Raw genomic sequence first — 20,404 nt, forward strand, 5'->3', positions numbered from 1 at the left:
ATTTCAACATGAGAGCTTATTTCAAATGAAGAGAGGGATCTCCAATATATAGGTACAAAGCTTGGGTGTTTAAACCTAGAAAGTAGAGGCTACAAATGACAAGTGTTTGCTGAAAATAACAAGTATAGGGGTACTTGTCTCTTCAAAATGACACATGTTCTCTTTTAGATGGCACAAATCACCTTTGTAGAGAAAAAAGCTTCAAAACCTTCTACTCTAAAAATCTCTCAAATGGTTAAGAATTTGAGATAGTTATTGTAGACAAAATTGTTCCTTCCGAAATTTTGAAGCCTTTGACCCGAACAAAATTCCCATTTGAGCAACTTTCAAAATAGTAACTCCCTAAATTTTAGGAGTCACTAAATTTAGCTTCTAGAGAGCTTCATTATATAGGCTCACTGGTTCACGGTTTGTTTCTTCGATCATAAGCATTTGATTTCACTTTCCAAAACCACTCTTTATATAGGCTTCTAGTCAATGTGACTATCTGAGTATAGAAGTCTTATTCATCTAAGCTTTTCGGTCAATCTAACTGCTCGACTAAAGTTTTAATTTCTCTTGGGCATCTCGTCAATGACGACCAAGTATAATTATAGAGCGTTCTGGCCATGGGCTACCCTTAAATGGAAAGATAAACATTTAATCATATTTTTAAACATTTAAATAATACAAATCACCTTTTAAAGTACATGAGCATCAAATTAATTTGAAATCATTGAGCCACTGTATCTTTCTAACCATGATATACAAAAGGTTTGTTACATCCATGCCTCTTGAAATTTGTCTTGTCCTCAAGACATTGCTTGAAAAATTTCTGATCCTATAACTTCTTCATAAGTTGCAAGTATTTTTGAATAGTCTTTAAAATACTCTTATGACATCTATTTAGAATCTAAATGAGAGTAATTTTTAAATTTTAAAATGAATTTTCTAAAAATGTTTCTTCGTCGTTTCTTGATTATATGAAAAACTATTTACTCTGGTTGAACTATTTTCTTATGTTCATCTACTTCAAGTGGATCCTGTATTACAAGTTCCAACGGTGGAGGTTCTTCATACGGCTTCATGAGACGGATATGAAAAGCATTGTGAATTCTCCAAATGCTTTGGAAGTTGTAACCTCTAATAAATATAATTAATCTTTTCAATGACTTGAAATTGCCCATAATTTCTTATTCGAAGCTTAGTGACTTAGGGTGAAGGCTTGTTAGAGCTCTTTAAACAAGCTTTGCCAAATTACAACTACACCCAATCTCCTTTTTGTAAAATCAACTGTCTTCTATACTTATCTATTGCTTTCTTTTGTTTTTCTTGAGATCTTTGGATAGCTAGTCTAACTTCGGCAAAAGCTGTATCAATATCAGGCACGAGGTCATTAGCATTAAATATGTCCTCCTTTGTTTTAAGAATAGGTGGTAAGAGTAGATTTCCATATATGATCTCAAATGCTGCTTTACCTATAGAAGTATGAACTATGTTGTTATAGGCGTATTTTACCAAAGGTAAATACTTTTCCCATTGTTAGTTGGCTTTGTGGCAATAACACTTCAACATATCCAATATTATGAGATTGATTATCTCACTTTCACCATCTGTTTGAAAATGATAGAAAGAAAAAAAAAAAAGCTTTGTGCAGAAATTCTTAAAAAAAACTCGCCAAAAGAGACTAGTGATTCGTGGATCTCTATCACCCATGATGGATTGTGGTAACGCATGATACTTAAAGATTTGTTGAATATATATTTTAGCTATATGTTAAGACTTAGTGTCTTCTTGACTTGAATGAAATGAGCCTGTTTGCTAAACCTATCAACAATAGTCTATATGCTATCATTCTTGTTTGCTGATTTTGGTAAGCCAAAAATAAAATCCATAGCAATGCTTTTCCAAGGTTGGCTTGGAATTGGTAATGGTTGCAAAAGCCCTGTAGGCTTTTGGCAATCAAACTTAATCTTTTGGCACAGAAGACATTCTTTAATAAATTGTTCAATGTCTCGTCGAAGACTTAGCCAAAAGAAAAAACATTTCACGCGCCTTGGTTGTGGCCAAAATACCACGATGAGCCATGTAAGAAGCTGCATGACATTCTTCCATTACTTTAGAATCTGAATTCTTTAGTATCATATAACTTATTCTCCATCAAAAGAAATCCATCATTGATAACATAAGAGTTTACTCTTTTACCAAGTTGTAAACTCTCCGGGATATTTTTAAAATCTTCATCAAAAGCATACATGTCCCTTATACTAATGAAATCTATAGATGAATCATGGACATTGAATGAGTTTGAAGTCTTCTAGACAGAGCATTAGCTACCTTGCTTTGCTTCCTAGGAACATGTAATATTTGAAAGTTAAATTCAACTAAATAATTGATCCATCAAATATGCTTCTCAGATATCTTTGGTTGGTTAAGAAAATGCATGAGATTGCTATGGTCTGCGTGTTGATGAGAAATTCTCCACCTAAAAGATAATGTCTCCGATCCTTTAAAGCTTGAATAATGGTTGTTAACTCGTTTTCATAGATAGTAGTATTCTTCTATGCACTTTGCTACCTTCTACTTGCATAAGCAACTGCATGGCTTTTCTGGTTTAAGATTGCACCAATGTAATCTCCTGAAGCATCACATTCCACAAACAAGATTTTAACAAATTAGATATAATCAAAACAAGTCCTTTACTAATATACAACTTTAGACCTTCGAAAGCTTCATTCTCTAGTTTGATCCATTAAAATGCCACTGCTTTCTTAGTTAAATCATGCAATGCTCCAACAACCACTCAAAACCATTTAATGAATCTCCTATAAAAGAGCATAATCCCAAGAAACTTCGAACTTCATAAACACTAGTCAATTTCGACAATTCTACAATAGCCTTGACTTTTTCTAGATCCATTTAAATGCCATCATTGGATACAATATGGCCCAAGTAGTGAATCTTTTCTAGGAAAATTTTTACTCTTTTTTACTTTCAAAAAAAGTTTCTATTTGTGGACTTCTTGAAACACTATTTTCAATTGTTGCTCATGCTCTTCTTTATCTTTTAAACAAACCAAAATATCATCAAAAAAAGTACATGTAAACTTCCGATGTGCTCTAAAGATTCTTTCTATCATTCTATTAATGATTAAAAGATCATTGGTGGAACCAAATGGTAGTATAAGAAACTCATACAAACCAAAAGTTGTCTCAAATGTTATTATATGCATATTGTGAATAGCAATCCTTATCAGATGATAGCCGCTCTTCAAATCAATCTGTATGAATACTTTAGATCCATGCAATCTATTCAAAATATCATCAATTCTTGGAATGGAAGATCTATTTTGAATTGTAATTTTATTGAGGACCTTGTAGTCCACACATATGTGCCAAGATCCATATTTCTTCTATAGTACGAGGACTAGAGAGCAAAAAGGTGACGAAAAGGGCCTTATTAGACCTTTCTTCAAGAGCTCATTCACTTGCTTTATAATCTCCTTTTGTCGGTTGGACTCACACGATAGGCTAGCCTATTTAGAGAAGAGTTTCTAGGGATGAGATCAATGTGATGATTTTCTAGTCTCTCTAGTGGTAACTCGCTAGGTGAAGTATGCGCAAAACAATATTTATACTTCTTTAAGAACCTTATTCAGCCTCATTCATATCTGAAATGGACTCTTCAATTCTAGATTCTTGTTAAAATCTTTAACAAAAGTAAGAGGAAATAGACTTTTTCATTGCTTTACAAATTTGTGGATGGGATAATATGGGAATAGAGTTTCCTTTCACTCCACGCCAAAATATACATTTTTACCCTTGAAAGGGAAACTAAACTTATTTTGATTCCAATCAATGGCTAGATCTATTCTTCTATACCATGATATTCCTAACACAACATCACAATGATCAAGATCTTCCATGACAAAACTCTCATGATCTACATAATCTCCTATCTCAATTCATAGTTTCCCCAGAATGAGTAACTTCAAACTTCATTCCTTGAAAGACAACACCGAATATTTCTGCCATTTCTTCACAATTTCTTTCCATTTCATTTTCAGGAAGAAATTCTTTCAAAAAGACGGATTCAAATTGAGCCCAAGTTTCATGTATTTTATTCGCCTCCTTTAAAGTTCGCCACCACTTATATGCTTTGGGTCCCAAAGTTAAACTAGCCTCCAGTGCTTGGAGATGTGGTGGGGTATTTTTTAATTTATGTAAATCTTCCCATTTTTGGAGGAAATTAAAGATTGTGTCTTTATTCTTATCTTTTTCCTCCCCGTAAAATTGAGGTGGTTTCATATCCTTTAGAACTGGATTATCCCTCAATTTATGGTAAGTTTGGGGTTCCTTAGGATCTCGCATAGTCACATCTAAATCTTTCGATGAAGATGGGACATCTGAGATTTCTATCTTATTTTTATCTCTTTCCAACAATAAAGTTAATTGAGATTTTATTTCAGTAAGTGTTTGAGTTAAAAATTCCATTTGAACCCCCTGAGTTTGCACACGAGCAGTAAGATCATCGAATTGCTCTCGCGTAGCAAAAAATTCTTCCCATTGTTCTTCTTGTATTTGTGGTTCATGGGGATCTACCATAGGTTGGTCCCTAGAACTAGAGCTTTCCATTACCCTTTCTTTCCCGTTTTCTGCCATTAATACACTGGAACTGGAAAGTAAAAATAAGAAATTTGCATACAAAGTAAAGTACTTCCCTGATTTTTAATGGCAGGCTGTGGTTGCTGGTTTGGAAAGAAACCCGAAGAGTAATGAACAAATTTTATCTTCCCAGACTTAGAGCAATAAAACAGTCATGCTAGAAATTCAATTTTCTGACTTCAGTCGTGTATGACATTCTTCTGTCCCTCTCACAGCAGTCGTGACAACAGTCGTGTCATGTCCATCTCACAGCAGTCGCAGTCATGTCCATCTCACAATAGTCGCAGTCACCTGTCAACAGCAGTCGTGACAACAGTCGTGTCACATTTCGCCTCCGTCTACTGCAGTCGTGTCACGTTTCCTCGTGACCCCACGCCTGGTCCTCGTGACCCCACGCCTGGTCTGGTCCTCGCGACCCCATGCTTGATCTTTTTCCCTACCCGTAACGTGTAACATTAATGTGACGTGGCACGTCTCACTTTTCTTTTTCTTCACGGCCCGTCGCGTTTTCACGGCGCCTGATACTTACGCGACCTTGCGAAGAGCTGAGGACCTGGCGGGCGACTGACGACCGGGCGGATTACTGACGATCTGCTGATCTGGTTGTTGAACCATAGGCTCTGATACCAATGAAAGATGACTTCGGGAAAGACAGGAAAAAAAACCATGAAACCTCTGAGCACGAGTGATTCTTCTCCTCCCAACCACGCCTAGATAAGTGCTAGCCCCTCTCATCCGTATTCCTTTGCCAGCCGTCCACTTCTCTGGAGTCCTACTATTCTTGGACTCTCTTACTCTCTAGGCTCCCCTTAAACCCGTTCGGGTGCCCAAGAGCCCGGACGGTCATTCTCGTGCATGTTCCCCTAGATTTACCTTAATGTCACATTAAATGTCACTTTAATGTCACACTTCATATTTGTGACCTTAACGTGACATTAAATATCACATTAATGTCACACCTGCCAAGGACGATCCACAGCCAGGGCAGAAAAGGGTTGCCTACCCTGAAGCTCCGACAAAAGCTGTTCCCATAAACCACGGTATCCGCACGGGATCCTGAAAAGTCTCCTAGCAGTCCGAAACGATGCGAGGACATTGCGAGTGGCAAGGGTAGCATCCGCAATCGAAGTCACACCTAAACGGGCCATGCGGTTAAATCTCGGTTTGAGCTGATGTTTGTCTTCCCATGAAAGTAATCTCGATACTGCCAACAATTCCAGCTGAAAGGAGTTAGTTAGTCTGCAAGCGATCCCCCACTGGATGCCAACGGGCCTTTTGGAGCATCACTTTCCAAGAGCCGACCAAGTGCAATAACAGAGAGGAAGAGAGACTGGAAAATCGAGAGTCAGCATTAAGGACATGCCACCAGGAGGCCCGAAGTCGTGTATTACCATGGCATAGTCCGCTGTCCTCAAGAAAATAACGGGCTATGATGGTCCACGGGTGATGATCCACACACATGGCACGAAAAAGAGACCAACGAAGAGCCAGCATATGAGTTTCTGCATCCAAAATAGCTCCACCACCCATGCGTTTAGGGGTACATGTATGTGACCATGAAATCCACGAAATACCTGCCTGCAGTGAATCCTTCTTCCATAGCATGAAACGAATGGGATGAGTGAGAGCCTTCAAAGTAGTAGGCGTCCACGACAGCAATGGCAGGTAATACGTTAGCATTGGTAGCATAATTGTCTGAGCCACTTTGAGGCGGACATGGAATGGCCACGCTTGCGACTTCCAATACATAAACTTCGCCGCCAGTTTTTGTGAAATCCACTCCAGTAGGTCCTTTGGCCATACATCCACCCCCAATGGGTATCCAAGATGCCTGACAATGGAGCCACGGGAAACCACGTGGCCCTGCCAGCCTAATGACTGTAAATCAGGCTCCGTGGAACTGAGTATGGCTGATTTAAAGGCATTGATGCGAAGACCAGAGGCCTAACCAAAGAGCGTCCAAACATCTAATACCTTTCGAATGTTGCCCCTATCCGCCCGCAAAATCATAAAGGTGTCATCAGCCAAAGATTGGCTAATGAAGTGCTGCCCCAAAGGAAGAGACAATCCTGCCAGCTGAGCAAAAGCCGCCATTGAGGATAACATTGAAAGGACCGGGTGAGTCGCCAGGGCAAAGAAGAGAGGACTCAAATGGCAACCCTGTCTGACCGAGCGTGCAAGGACAAATGGCTCTGTAACCCCACCATTGAGCATAACTCTTGAAGAAGCCGCAGCACCAATGGTGTAGATCAATCGGGACATCCGAGTACCAAAACCTATAGCAGACATGAGATCTGCAATGAAAGACCAATCCACATAGTCAAACGCCTTTTCCAAGTCCAATTGAATCAATATCACTTCCTGACTGGTGTCGCCAGCACTTTGGAGAAGATTTTATACATCGAGCCCATCAAACCTTTCATCCCTTAATGAAACCATATTGGAGAGGATGCACTTTGGTCTCCAGTGTTGCAGCATTGACGGCGAAGGGACCTTTGGAATCAGTTTGATAAGGCCTTCTTTCCATGAGGAAGGCATGACCCCTGTTTCCCAAACTTGCTGAAACATGACCGCCAATATGGGATACAATGGTATCCAATTTGGAAATTGAGATTCAAGGATATAAAGATAAGCTTGATTTCCAAATAATGAACATGGAAACAGCTGATATTGCTCTAGGGAGGGAGTGGCTATGGGGATTGGAACCATCCTTAAAACGTAGCTATCACCATAATACACTGGAATTTGAAAGTGATGGTAAGACTTTTGTCATTCAAGGTGAACATGAAATATCTGATAATCCTTTGCTGTGTTCTACTGAAGTTCAGAAGCTGACAAAGAAGGAAGTTTGTAAGGTATATATGCTATGGTCTCTTCCTGTACAGAATACTTTTACTTTCTGTAATATAAAGCAACAATTTTTTTATGTTTGTGAGTTGAATGTTAATAATGAATTGAATAGTTTGTTAGATGATTTTAAAGACGTGTTCCTTTCTGATTTACCAAGTGGCCTTCCACCAGATAGGGGTGAAATAAATCACCCAATTGATATAAATAAGGATACACACCCAATTTCAAAACCACCGTATAGGTTAAGTGAAACACAGCATCAAGAAGTTGAAAGACAAATTAAGGATTACCTGGATAAAGGGTTTATTCAACCTAGTAATTCACCTTGGGCTTCACCAATTTTATTGGTAAAGAAAAAAGATGGTTCTATGCGACTTTGTGTTGACTATAGAGCACTTAATAAAATAACGGTGAAGAATAAATTTCCTATGCCCAGAATGGAAGATCTTTTTGATCAATTGCAAGGGGCAAAATTCTTCACAAAGATAGATTTAAGATCAGACTATCACTAAATAAGAATTAAGGCACAAGATGTTTCCAAGACGGCATTTCGTACTAGATACGGGCATTATGATTTTTTGGTGATGCCTTTTGGCCTCACTAATGCACCAGCTACCTTTATGAAGCTGATGAATAGTGTTTTACGGCCCTATCTAGGACATTTTGTAGTAGTCTTCTTGGATGATATCTTGATCTTTAGTAAATCAAGAGAAGAACATTTGGAACACTTACAATTAGTATTCCAACTGTTAAGAACACATTCCCTTTATGCGAAGAAAACTAAATGTGAATTCTTTGCACAAGAGGTCAAATATTTGGGGCATATTATCTCGAAAGAGGGAATCAACATGGATCCAGAAAAAGTAAGGGCAATTATTGAATGGCCACCTCCAAGAAACCTAGAAGAGCTGCAGATCTTCCTAGGTTTATCTGGATTTTATCGTAGATTCATTCGGGATTATGCTAAAATAGCTGTTCCAATGACAGACCAACTTAAAGGGAAAGGGAAAAGTTTTAATTGGGGAACAGACCAAAATGAAAGTTTTCAAAAACTTAAGGTAGCTATTGCTACAGCTCCAGTACTATTAATAGTGGATCCCAACAAACCATTTGTGGTTGAAGCTCATGCCAGTGATAAGGCAATAGACGCGGTCTTATTACAAGAAGGTCGACCAGTTGCTTTCGAAAGCAAGAAATTAGATCGTGCAAAACAGAACTATTCTGTTTATGAGAGGGAGCTGTATGCAATAGTACATGCAATGAAGAAATGGAGGCACTATTTGTATGGTGCCAAACTTTTGATTTTATCGGATCATGAAAGCATTAAGTGGCTTAATGATCAACCGGATTTACACGGGCGTAAAGCCAGATGGACCAAACTCCTCCAAGAGTTCGACTATGAGATAAGATATAGAAAAGGAAAATATAATATAGTAGCTGATGCACTCAACAGAATGCCCATCATTAATGAATTGAGTTTTACTCAGTTCACTTCCAACTTGCTTGAATCTTTAAAAGGGAAATACCAGGTTAATCCGGCATATTCCAACATATGGGAAGGAATAAAAAATGGGGATCCAAATGAAAGTGCTTCTACTGAGGAAGGAACATCTGAGAATGTTCAACAAGAAAATGGAGCATCAGGGGTTGCTCAAACTGGATTCAAGTGGAAGAATTTTACCATTGATAATGGTTATTTACTCTACAAGTGTAGGATATGTGTACCGAAAGATACAGAAATAAGGCGCCAGATACTCTTTGAGTGTCATGATACCCCTAGTGCGGGACATCCAGGAGTTAATAAAACTTATAGTCTTATTAAAAGGCAGTTCTATTGGCCTGGAATGAATAAGGACGTCCTTGACTATGTGGTCAAATGTAATAAATGCCAGGTTAATAAAGCTGAAAGATTAAAAATGGGAGGACTTTTCCATCCATTAGAAATTCCTTTGGGAAAATGGGAGAGTATCTCCATGGACTTTATTGTTGCTTTACCTAGAATACAGAGGGGGCACGACTCTGTATGGGTGATTGTGGATAGGTTAACCAAAATGGCTAGGTTTATTCCAACTTCAATTGATGTTAAAACACCAGAATTGGCTAGATTGTTCGTAGAGAACATATACCGATTGTATGGCCTTTCGGCAAATATAGTTTCTGATCGGGATAGAAAATTTGATAGCCATTTTTGGCGTGCGGTATTTAGGAAATTGGATACTAAACTTAGCATGAGTACGGCGGATCATCCGCAAACAGATGGGCAAACTGAAAGGGTTAACCAAATTCTTGAAGATATGCTTAGGGCATATGTAAGTAAAAGGCAAACTAATTGGGAAGAGTATTTACCGATAGCAGAGTTTGCATATAACAGTGCCAAGCACTCTTCCACTGGATATAGTCCATTTATGTTAATGTATGGGTTTCAGCCCAGAGCTCCTTTTGCAGTAGGACTGCATAAGGAAAAGGTTCAGGCAACTAAAGATTTTTTGGAGGATATGAATAGTATGTTAAAATTTGCTCAAGAAAATATTAAAAAAGCTCAAAATCGAGCTAGAGCATATGCACATCCTCACCGCAGAGACATCTCCTTTGAAGAAGGAGAATTGGTCTATCTTAAGGTGCCTGAACAAACTAAAACTATGAAAAAGGGACAATGTCCAAAGCTTTCACCAAGGTATTGTGGTCCTTTTATAATACTTAAAAGGGTGGGAGAATTGGCTTACAAGCTTCAACTATCTCTTGGTAGTAAAATACATCCAGTTTTTCATGTAAGTAAATTAAGGAAGAAGCTGGGTGATTTGGATAATCTAATCTTAAATGATGCTATTAAGGAGGTATTCTATGACCAATCTAATCCACATGAACCAGAAAAAATATTAAATGTTCGTAACAGACGAACAAGGAATACTATTTATCAAAAATGTTTGGTTAAGTGGAAAGATTGTTCAGAAGAAAGCTCAACATGGGAGCGAGCAAGTACTTTAAAGAAAAGGTTTCTCGATTTACAGTTAGACTTTCCAAGTATCGTTTTCGAGGACGAAACCGATTCTTAAGGGGAAGGAAATGTGATATTAATGTGACATTAAAAGTGATATTTAATGTCACGTTAAGGTCACAAATATGAAATGTGACATTAAAGTGACATTTAATGTGACATTAAGGTAAATCTAGGGGAACATGCACGAGAATGACCGTCCGGGCTTTTGGGCGCCCGAACGGGGTTAAGGGGAGCCTAGAGAGTAAGAGAGTCCAAGAATAGTAGGACTCTAGAGAAGTGGACGGCTGGCAAAGGAATACGGATGAGAGGGGCCAGCACTTATCTAGGCGTGGTTGGGAGGAGAAGAATCACTCGTGCTCAGAGGTTTCATGGTTTTTTTTCCTATCTTTCCAGAAGTGATCTTTCAGCAGGACTCGGACCTTGCAGGCCGGTTGAGTCTGGAAAAGGCCTCTACTAATCAGGTATATCATCTTCTCATTCAAGATCACCAATGGCTGGGTGTGAAAGCTAATACTATTTGGGGACTGCGGAAATCGCAGTCATGGTGGCAGGCAACGCTGATGGAGGGCTGGCAGAATAAGGCACCTTTCAAATGCAAGGTCTTTCTTTGGCGGGTAATGATTGGTGGTCTTCCTCTTGCCTCGGCCCTTTCCAAGCGTAGAATCTCGAATGGCAATTGTTTCTTCTGTACCACTACTGCGGAATTGGCCCGACATCGTTTTCTTTCTTGCCTGCTCGCCAAGAATATCTGGTCACTCTTGTCGCAAATCTGGCGCGCAGTGGTGGGGTCCTCACTAACTCCTTTCGATCGGGTTTTTGTGCGCCCAAAGTACTCCTAACCGCCACAGTTACATATGAAGATCTTATTTCACTTTTTCAGATACTGGGGATGCTCGCACATTTGGACCATGCGCAATGCTTTTCTCTTTGATTCGGCCTCTAATGTACCGAGACATATTGCCAGGCTTAAAGGCCTCTTGCATTGGCAACTAGATCTCATCCGGCACTCCGACTTGCTCCCTCGGGAGGATTTGCTTCCCTGGCATATGGCAATTGCCTCTGGGTCGTTGCCATGATTGGTGTAAGCCTTTTTAGTGCATTAGTACGGGGATTTCCCACACGTTGGCCTAGGGCCCTCGTGTCTCTTGTAATCATGTAATCATGTAATCTTGTACCTTTTTTTCGTAATTAATACAATTACCTTTTACGAAAAAAGAGAGAGAGAGAGAGAGAGAGAGAGAGAGAGAGAGAGAGAGAGAGAGAGAGTACAAAGCGTTTACGAAAAAAAAGAAAAAAAAAGAGAGTACAAAGCATGTGGCTAAAGTTTTAGCATAAGAGCTTGTTCCAAATTAAGAGAGAGGCCTCCAATATGGGTGAGGGGCTTGGGTACTCAAAAGTGGAAAGTAGGTGCTACAAATGACAAGTATTTGCTGAAAATAACAAGTATAGGGACACTTGTCTCTTCAAATGACACATGTCCTTTTCTAAATACCACATATAACTTTTCTAGACAAAGAAGCTTCCAAACCTTCTAATCTAAAAATCTCTGAAATGGTAAGAATTTAAAATAGCTACTGAAGAGAAGATTGTTCCTTGCGAAATTCCAGAGCTTTTAACGTGAACAAAATTTCCATTTGAGCAACTTGCAAAAATAGTAACCTCCTAAATTTCAAGAGTCACTAAATTTAGCTTCTAGAGAGCTTCATTATACAGGTTTACTAGTTCATGGTTTGTAAGGATAATTATAGGACGTTCTGGGCATTGCCCACCCTTAAATAGTAAGATGAACATTTAATCATATTTTGAAACATTCAAATAATACAAATTGTCTTTCAAAGTATATGAGCATCAAACTAATTTGGAATCAGTGAGCCAATATGTCTTGGTAATAGTTAATATATAAAAGGTTTGTTACAAGTCATGTATTGATATGAAACTTCCAACTCTTATACTTACATTTTGAATCATTTTCTTATGGCCCCATTGTAACTTTCTATTGACAAACATCATGTTCCTAGACAACTTGAAATGAGAAAAACTAGATGTATATTGATCACAAGGGCCCAATTACTTTTAGTAACAACGTACATAGCTCAACAAACGGCCACTTCCCAAAAAAATAAATGGATTTCATTGGTATGGGATAGGACTCGAGGAAGGCTAGCTGCCAAATATCAGTATCTTCCTAGTCGTCCATTTGTATATGGAATCGCACACTTTTAGTTGTGATTGCTCTCCAACTCCCATGTGGCCAACATCCCACTAGTAGACAAATTGGAAAATTAGCCTACTTTGATTGGGACCTAGTTACTTTTCTCTACATCATTACAAAGATGACGACTATTAGTGTGCCAACGACACTATACAAAGTTGGCACACTGAGTATGATTACAGGTTTAGATGTCTGGTTATAGTGTCATACTTCATGTGGGGAGCTCAACAGATGGGCTCAAAACTGTTAGTGCTCCCCTAGGATCCATCTTGCAAGCCTCAGCTCTAGAGGACAACGATGTAGACAACAGGTCTAGGATCACATCTCGTCCCTCATCACAGAGGAGATGGAACGCTCTCTCCTAGTGCCCCTTTACAGAGAAGGAACTAGAGGAGGCTTTCCATACACATGATAGGTAGAAATGCACGGGAGAGGATGGCCTCTCTAAGGCCTTCTTCACTACCTACTAGAAGGTGGTGAAGGACCCTCTTTTGATGGCATTCCAGGAGATTTTCACTTCAGGACAGATGCCAGGGAGCCTTTCGGCAGGCCTTATCAATCTTCTCTCCAAAGGGGGAGACCGGTTGGAGCTTTCCCAGTGGAGACCGATCACCTTATTGTCAGTGGCCTATAAGGCACTGGCAAAGATGATTGGTAGGCGACAACACCCCGTGCTTCCAGACATCATCCATGACACACAGACAGGCTTTGTCCAGGATAGGAGCATCCTAGACAATGTATTCACCTTCTATGAGGCGACAGAGTGGGCTCAGCACAATGGGCAGAGATTGGCCGTAGTACTCTTGGATTTTGAGAAAGCTTATGACACGGTGGATTGGGATTTCCTAGAGGGCACCATGGTGAGGTTGGGTTTTCCCCAGGCTTGGATTCACGGGGTCTCCACACTTCAGACAGATCAGCCATTAGCAGGATTCTCATAGGTGGTAGTTGAGGGGAGGAGTTTCGGCTGGAGAGATCGGTCAAGCAGGGCTGCCCCCTGGCCCCATACTTGTTCCTACTCTTTGCAGAGGCGATGTCTCACTTGCTCAAGTCACTTGTGAGCAGATTACGCGGCTCCCACTTCCAGTGAGAGAGGAGATTGAGTTGTTAGACTCAAAGTATGCAGATGATACAACACTCTACATAGAGGACGATGAGTTGATGCTGGAGAGAGTGAGGCTAGCTCTTGAGGTGCTCTGTTTTGCAGCAGGAGCGAAAATCAAATGGTGAAAGTCGATTGGTTTTCTCACAGACCCGGACTCTAGCATGGAATGAGGCGTCCACCTGGGATTTAGATGGGTGAGCAAAGGTCAGATCGTCTGGTACCTAGGGTTCCAGGTGGGACTCGACATCACTCCCGTCCAGTAGTTTCTTCCGGTCCTTGATTCTATTCGGAGGAAGCTGACCTATTGGAGCATCGGTCAGAGGGAGAGCTTGGAATCATAGACCTAGAGTATTAGAATATGGCCCTCTTGGGCAGCTAGTTGTCCGTGGCCTCACACCGGGAGGGCAGACCTGGAAGGTCCTATTGTAGGAGGGTCTTCAGGATTGTAGACCGAGCCTTGGGGGTGAGTGGAGGCCATCCTTGAGATAGATCTTCACGTCAGCCCAAATCACCTTTCCTACGCATCTTGCTCTGCGTGTGGTACGGCCTCCGTAAGGCCCTAATCCAGAGCCCCCAAGGCTGCCAGGAGGAGATAGACCGTTAGCCGGTGATCTGAAACCCCCAGGTCAAGGATTGGAAAGGGGCACAGATTGGCAAGCACCCCCAGGTTGGGAGGCTGGTCTGGCTCATATCATCAGGACATGGCGGGAGATGTATAGGATGGTGGACGAGGAGATGCGAGTATCAGGATACCAGAGAGGAGTGAAGTTAAGGAGAATGGAGATAGACGCATCAATACGTCAGGAGTGGCTTGCTTCCCTGATACGAGAGTCGATAGAGCTCGAGGAGGTATGGTCTGCTAGGTTTTTACCAACAGGAATCCCCATACAGGTGGCAAGTAGAGTGGGCGGCGCTCCACCTGGGACCTTCTTCACCGTACAGGAGGGGGGGCGTATGGCTCTTGACAAAGGGCAGCAGGATGAGGGGATAGCTGTCCTTTCATGGAAGAGGATCTGGGTGCTTGGCCTTCAGGGGAAAACATGGCGGCTAGACCCTTTTTTCTTTTGGCAAGAGTTCATGGAGTGGCGCCTCTGGATCTAGGAGGGAAAGCCACTTGATGAGCTGGAGTGGGATCCGAGAGAGTGGCTATGGCCGATCATTGCGGTCGCCAAGAAGCCACCGAGGTCCCTAGAGTACACCTCCAGGATCGGCAAACACCTATTGATACAGGAGGATATGGATTGGGCGCTGTCATGTAGCAGGCACTGGGCCGAGCACAGCATCACAGAGGCTTTTTGACGAACCTTCTGGCGCCACCTATGGGATAGCTGGAGGCCAAGGAGGGTATCGTATTTTTTATGGCAGGTGGCGCATGGAGACTTGGCAGTGGAAAGCTGACTTGCCCAGATGCAGGAGGGAGGTTGTAAGCGCTGCACACAGCAGCCTCTAGAAACCCCAAAGCACTGCCTTTGGTCGTGTGAGGCGACGCAGCTCGTGTGGAGAGGAGCATGCCGCATCCTTCGCCGTATAGCACCTAGCCTTGGATATATCTCATGGGGAGCTTTCTGCTGGCAGGCGGTCAGCCATGGCCGTCACCTTCTGTATGAGACCGAGATGCAGAACACGATATTCATTATCAAGGCAGGGTTGTGCATAATGGTCGGTTTAGAGGCTCTACCCATCCGCCAGGTACTGGAGCCCACAGTAGACCGCTTTGAGGTATGGGAGATCGTAGGGAGTCTTACTGATTGGCATATCTGGAAGGCACATTGTTAGGAGGCTTTCGGCCGAGAGAGACTTTCAGTACAGACGACCTTAGTAGAGCTCTGGACCTCTATCATCCACTCCCTCCGTGGCCGATAGGATCAGGTGTAGGGCGAGTCTAGGGCTTGTCAGGAGCTCCGATGTCATTTCATGCGCACTTGGGGCGACGAGGACCTGTTTTTCATGATGCACGTAGGCAGCCTCAGATGGCGATACACCACCTCTCCATGGCTTCTTGGCCCCATCCCCCCCAGACGGCCTTGAGAGGCTTGTATACATGATGTTCTTGTGACTTTCATCAGCTCCAGCTAGTTTGTTGAGCATGAGCACTCTGTTGTAATCAGTTTTTTTTAGTAATATAATCAGCCACATTTTACATGCAAAAAAAAAGGATCCATCTTGCACACACGATATGACACAAGCCATACAAGCACAAAGAATAAACATAAGGATTGACATCAAGCTCACCTCAGCCCTAGAGCCAATTACCAGCTCTCCCCCAACCCTAGGATCCTGGAGCTATGCTGGCCTAGCTTCTAATCTCAAGAACTAGTGCCCCATACCAGCACTCCACACCCACTTGGGTGTACGGGCAAGAGCTGCCAAGGATCTATAGTCCTAGTGTAATGATCACACAAGATAGCTCTCAAATGAGCCCATGATCCTCTATTGTAGGACTCCTTAATCACCTTTGCCTCTAAGGCGTGTTCACACGACAAGAAAAGACAACAGTACCAATTGAACTTCACAGCACGAGTAACCAGCAGGCAGACCAAGCATGTTGAAATGGGTTAGGAGGATTATCAAGGCAGCATGGCCATCAGATTTCCAAGAGATTTGATGCCAGTCACTACACAACTCCAAACTTCTCAGAGACTAAGTGGCAGACTAAGCGAAGCTGGAAGATTTATCACAGCCAAATCTTCGAAAGCAATAACCTGTGTAACTGGACTTTATAACAAATAAATAAAGTTAAGCTAATGCTTACATGTTGTCGTGTGTGGCTCCTCCAAGGCAACATTCATGATTGCCTTAAAAATGGCTCCTGCACAGTCTGAAAATGAGGAATTACATGCCAACCTGCCCACACAATCCATGTTTTAAATCAAATTTTGTGTGTTAGTAAATTACCACTGCCTTAAATAAATCTGAAAGCATCAAGTTTTCCTCCATAAGGATTCAAACATACAGTCAAGATGCAACTTAAACTCAACAAAAAATAAGCTGTCCAACACAGATGGAAAACAGTGCGTCATCTTCCTTTTACCTCAATGCATTGACCTCAATTATGACATTACTTTCAGGCACCCCTTCCAAAATGGCACGCCTGAAGGTCTCCTCCACCTACAGAAATAGGTAACCCTTAAGTTGCATGCTACAAGTACAAAAACTGTGTCAGATACAAGAATCTTCTACGTTCAAGGAAAAACACATATGAAACCAAAACCTCTTTGTCAAAGTATGCTGTATCTGTTGCCTCATGCTGCTCATCTTTATCTCCTTCCTCTTCAGAGACAACAGAGTTTTCAGGTCCAGAAACCAGCACAGCATCTTGAACATCTTCAACGTAAGACTGATCCTCTTGTACCCTCATTTCCTCAATCTTTTCTGGTGGAATAGGAGCAATAGAGTGCCTCCATTCTTCATCTTGAGATCCATCTTTGATCCACCTGTAACCAGACCCTGATATTCCTACCTGATAATGGAACCGATATTAACAAAGAAAGTGGTTATTTATATGATTGACTTCAATCTCCCATCAGCTACTATCCAATAAGAGATTTCTTTTTTGTTTGTTTAAATTTCTTCTTTTTTAGCGAATATCCCCCAAGTCAGAGAACCAGCAGAATCACAGCCTACCACATTGGCTGCTTCCTTTCTTTGAGGGGGAATAAAGGGCCCCCTCAATACTGAACCATTTTGCATTTAATTTCTCAACTCCACAAAATGGAAAACCAACAAACTATTTGAAAAATGTTATTCGCTGCTTCAGAAATGGCAGAAATGTATGAAACGCCTAAATTGACTTTTCATGTCCAAGTGAAAAAGTTCAGCTGAAATTTGCAGGTCAGTGCAAAATTCTGATGTCCTATGACACAAGGATTGTTATTGCTATTTTGATATTGATTGTGCTTTGTATGTTTGGGATCTTTTAAATCTATGGCATTACACTACTTTATAGTCATGATCATGTTCATTATGCCCGTGGGACATGAAGCATAATTATATGTATATAAAATTTCAATAATCTTAATCTTCAATGAAAACACTTTCATACATTTTAGGAAACTCGGATGAAACCTAAGAAACCCATTTCATGCCTCTACCTTTCTGAAACCCACACAATTATGATACTAGCTATCAGCCAATGCTTGTGAAACAAAAGAACCATAAAAATTCATTATTGCTAAGCAATACAAAAATTGAAACTACAAACTGTTCAACATGATCGAGCATGAACAGTGAGCTTACAACAGAATTATTCTTGATAGAAACAATGACATAGCCTTCTTTGGATACAACACCAAGTTAGGGAGAAGGATTTAGATTAACAAGAACAAAGCAGAGTTTGACCTGATGAGCTCTTCACTTGGATTTTTCGCAGAAATTCAAATGAGGTATTTGGCTTGTTATGTGGGGAAGAATATTACTTTAAAGCAGCAACCTCATCCCCCCCTTATAATCATACTCAAGAAAAATCTTGTTTACAAGAGAACAACAAGAATCTATCTTGTAGAGATTCAGAGATAGAGACTAGAGGGTCTCAAGGAAGCCAAGAGTTACAATTCAGGTTGTGACCAATGAAGTTACGACATTCCCTTTTATGGTTAGGGAGGATTGTTACCTCTAGCGCGAGGATCTTGACCCAATAAGAGTTCATTGGATGCTCCACACAAAAGATCCCGGTAGTGCAACACTTCAAGAGGAAGTGACACATTGACCCACACCAACGAGCCACTTATCTTGAAGATGAATGGAGATAGTGGGCTTATTAGTTGCTTTACAAAGATTACAATGGGATCCAAGAGAGTGGGTGTGGAGGGAGTTGTTCCTCGATAGACCATGTGATGTGACCTTCGCCTACACAACTAGGCTAGGCAAGAGAATACAAATGCACAAGATCAAAGCACAACTACAAGCCACCCTATTAGCTTTATTTATCCTCGTGCACACATTATTGTGTAAAAGTGTGTGTTTAGGTGTGAACACCTTTTACACCACTTACGATTAAATAAGGACCAAAGGTGTGGGTGGATACCTTAGCCTATATATTTAGGCCCTATCACTTGTACTTTCATTCCATATATCTCACTATCATTGTCAATTTTTCTTTCACTTTGTGTATACTTGCAAGAGTGCTCTCTCTCTCTCTCTCTCTCTCTCACACACACACACACACACACACACACACACACACACACATATATATGGAGTTCCATCCACCATAGGCTGCTTGCCACACGGAAGCACCATATCCAACAGTGGTATCAAAGCGCGTTGATAGGTCTATGCCAACAACTCCGCCCTTATAGCTAACAACCGTGTAGCTGTTGTTCCAACAGTCCCCATCACTACAACCATTGCCAACACATAGCAAGTACCATCTCAAAAGAGCTAAAGAAGAGACCGACAAAGAAGAAAAAGAATGGGAAGAAAGAGATACCTAATACGGTTGAGTTGTTTGACTAGATTTGCTTCAAGACGTCTACTACCCTCTGAATCTATTGTGCACGATCTATATCTGTTGTGACACACCTAGACACACGCCATGTCCTATTGGCACCCTGTCCAAGCATGCAGGCTATCCGTAATCAAAGCCTTGATCATAGACCTGTCTCGCACATGTCACTTGCTGTCCCAGCCTTTATCCCACTTGTCGCACTTTGGTAAAACTGATTTCTGCCCTCAAGGTGCTTCTGTGTGCCCTGTTGCCTCCTCCAAGGGTCCTTCTACTCCGCACCACGTCAACAATAAACCCCAATTTTTTTCTCCCCCTCCATATTGAAACGCTGCAAAACATTGGGGATATGCTCCTACTGCAATAGATAGAGTAATCCTTTTGATCTATCTCTGAGTATTCGCATGCAAAGAATGTGTTTTGCATCACCAAGATCCTTCATGTCAAAGCTGCCATGAAGACTTTGCTTCAACGAGTCCAAGGCATGAGTATCCTTGTGAGCAATCCGCATGTCATCACCATACAGAACCAAGATAATCAAGCTGTCATCTGCTGCCTTCTTGGTGTACAAGCAGTGATTCACTTGACTTCTATGAAAACCTTGAGACTGCATAAATGTATCAAACTTATGATACCATTCTCTTGGTGCTTGTTTTAGCCTATACAAACTCCTTTTGAGTTTACATACCATCTTCTCTTTCCCTTTTGCCACAAACCCTTCAAGCTACTGCATATATATGTCTTCATGCAGATCACCATGTAAGAATGCAGTCTTTACATCCATCTGTATGAGCTCCATATCTTCAGTTGCAACCAAGCCCAAAATGGTTCTCAATGTAGTCATCTTGACTACAAGAGAGAATATCTCATCAAAGTCAACTCCATGTTCCTGCTTGTACCCCTTCGCAACCAATATTGCTTTGTACTTTGGCAAGAAACCAGAAGTGACCATCTTGTAAACCCATTTGCATGGAAGGGTTATCTACCCTTCAGGCAACTGGACCAAGTCCTAAGTGCCATTTTTCTCAAGAGATTCCATCTCTAACAACATGGCTTTATACCATTTCTTGCTGTCCTATTTGTCCATTGCTTCCTTGAAGCAAGACGGTTCACCACAGTCTGTCAACATAACATAATCAGCCACATTGTTTGC

At 41.2% G+C, this 20,404-nt stretch overlaps 1 protein-coding gene across 4 annotated transcripts in view; it reads right to left on the reverse strand.

Annotated features, from left to right (window-relative positions):
• LOC148021388 (Trimeric LpxA-like enzyme) overlaps positions 1-20,404 on the reverse strand; it is a 148,676-nt gene that overhangs the window by 11,756 nt on the left and 116,516 nt on the right. For all 4 annotated transcript variants that reach the window (XM_087699247.1, XM_087699248.1, XM_087699246.1 and 1 more), the window contains 3 exons: positions 17,020-17,268; positions 16,840-16,916; positions 16,561-16,652 (listed from right to left, as the gene is read on the reverse strand). In XM_087699247.1, the coding sequence (XP_087555373.1) occupies positions 16,561-16,652; positions 16,840-16,916; positions 17,020-17,268 (418 nt within the window). The remainder of the gene's footprint in view (positions 1-16,560; positions 16,653-16,839; positions 16,917-17,019; positions 17,269-20,404) is intronic.

The sequence above is a fragment of the Lygodium microphyllum genome, chromosome 18, assembly GCF_053477565.2.
Source record: "Lygodium microphyllum isolate KBCC chromosome 18, Lygodium_microphyllum_v1.1.10, whole genome shotgun sequence".
Classification (NCBI taxonomy): Eukaryota; Viridiplantae; Streptophyta; class Polypodiopsida; order Schizaeales; family Lygodiaceae; genus Lygodium; species Lygodium microphyllum.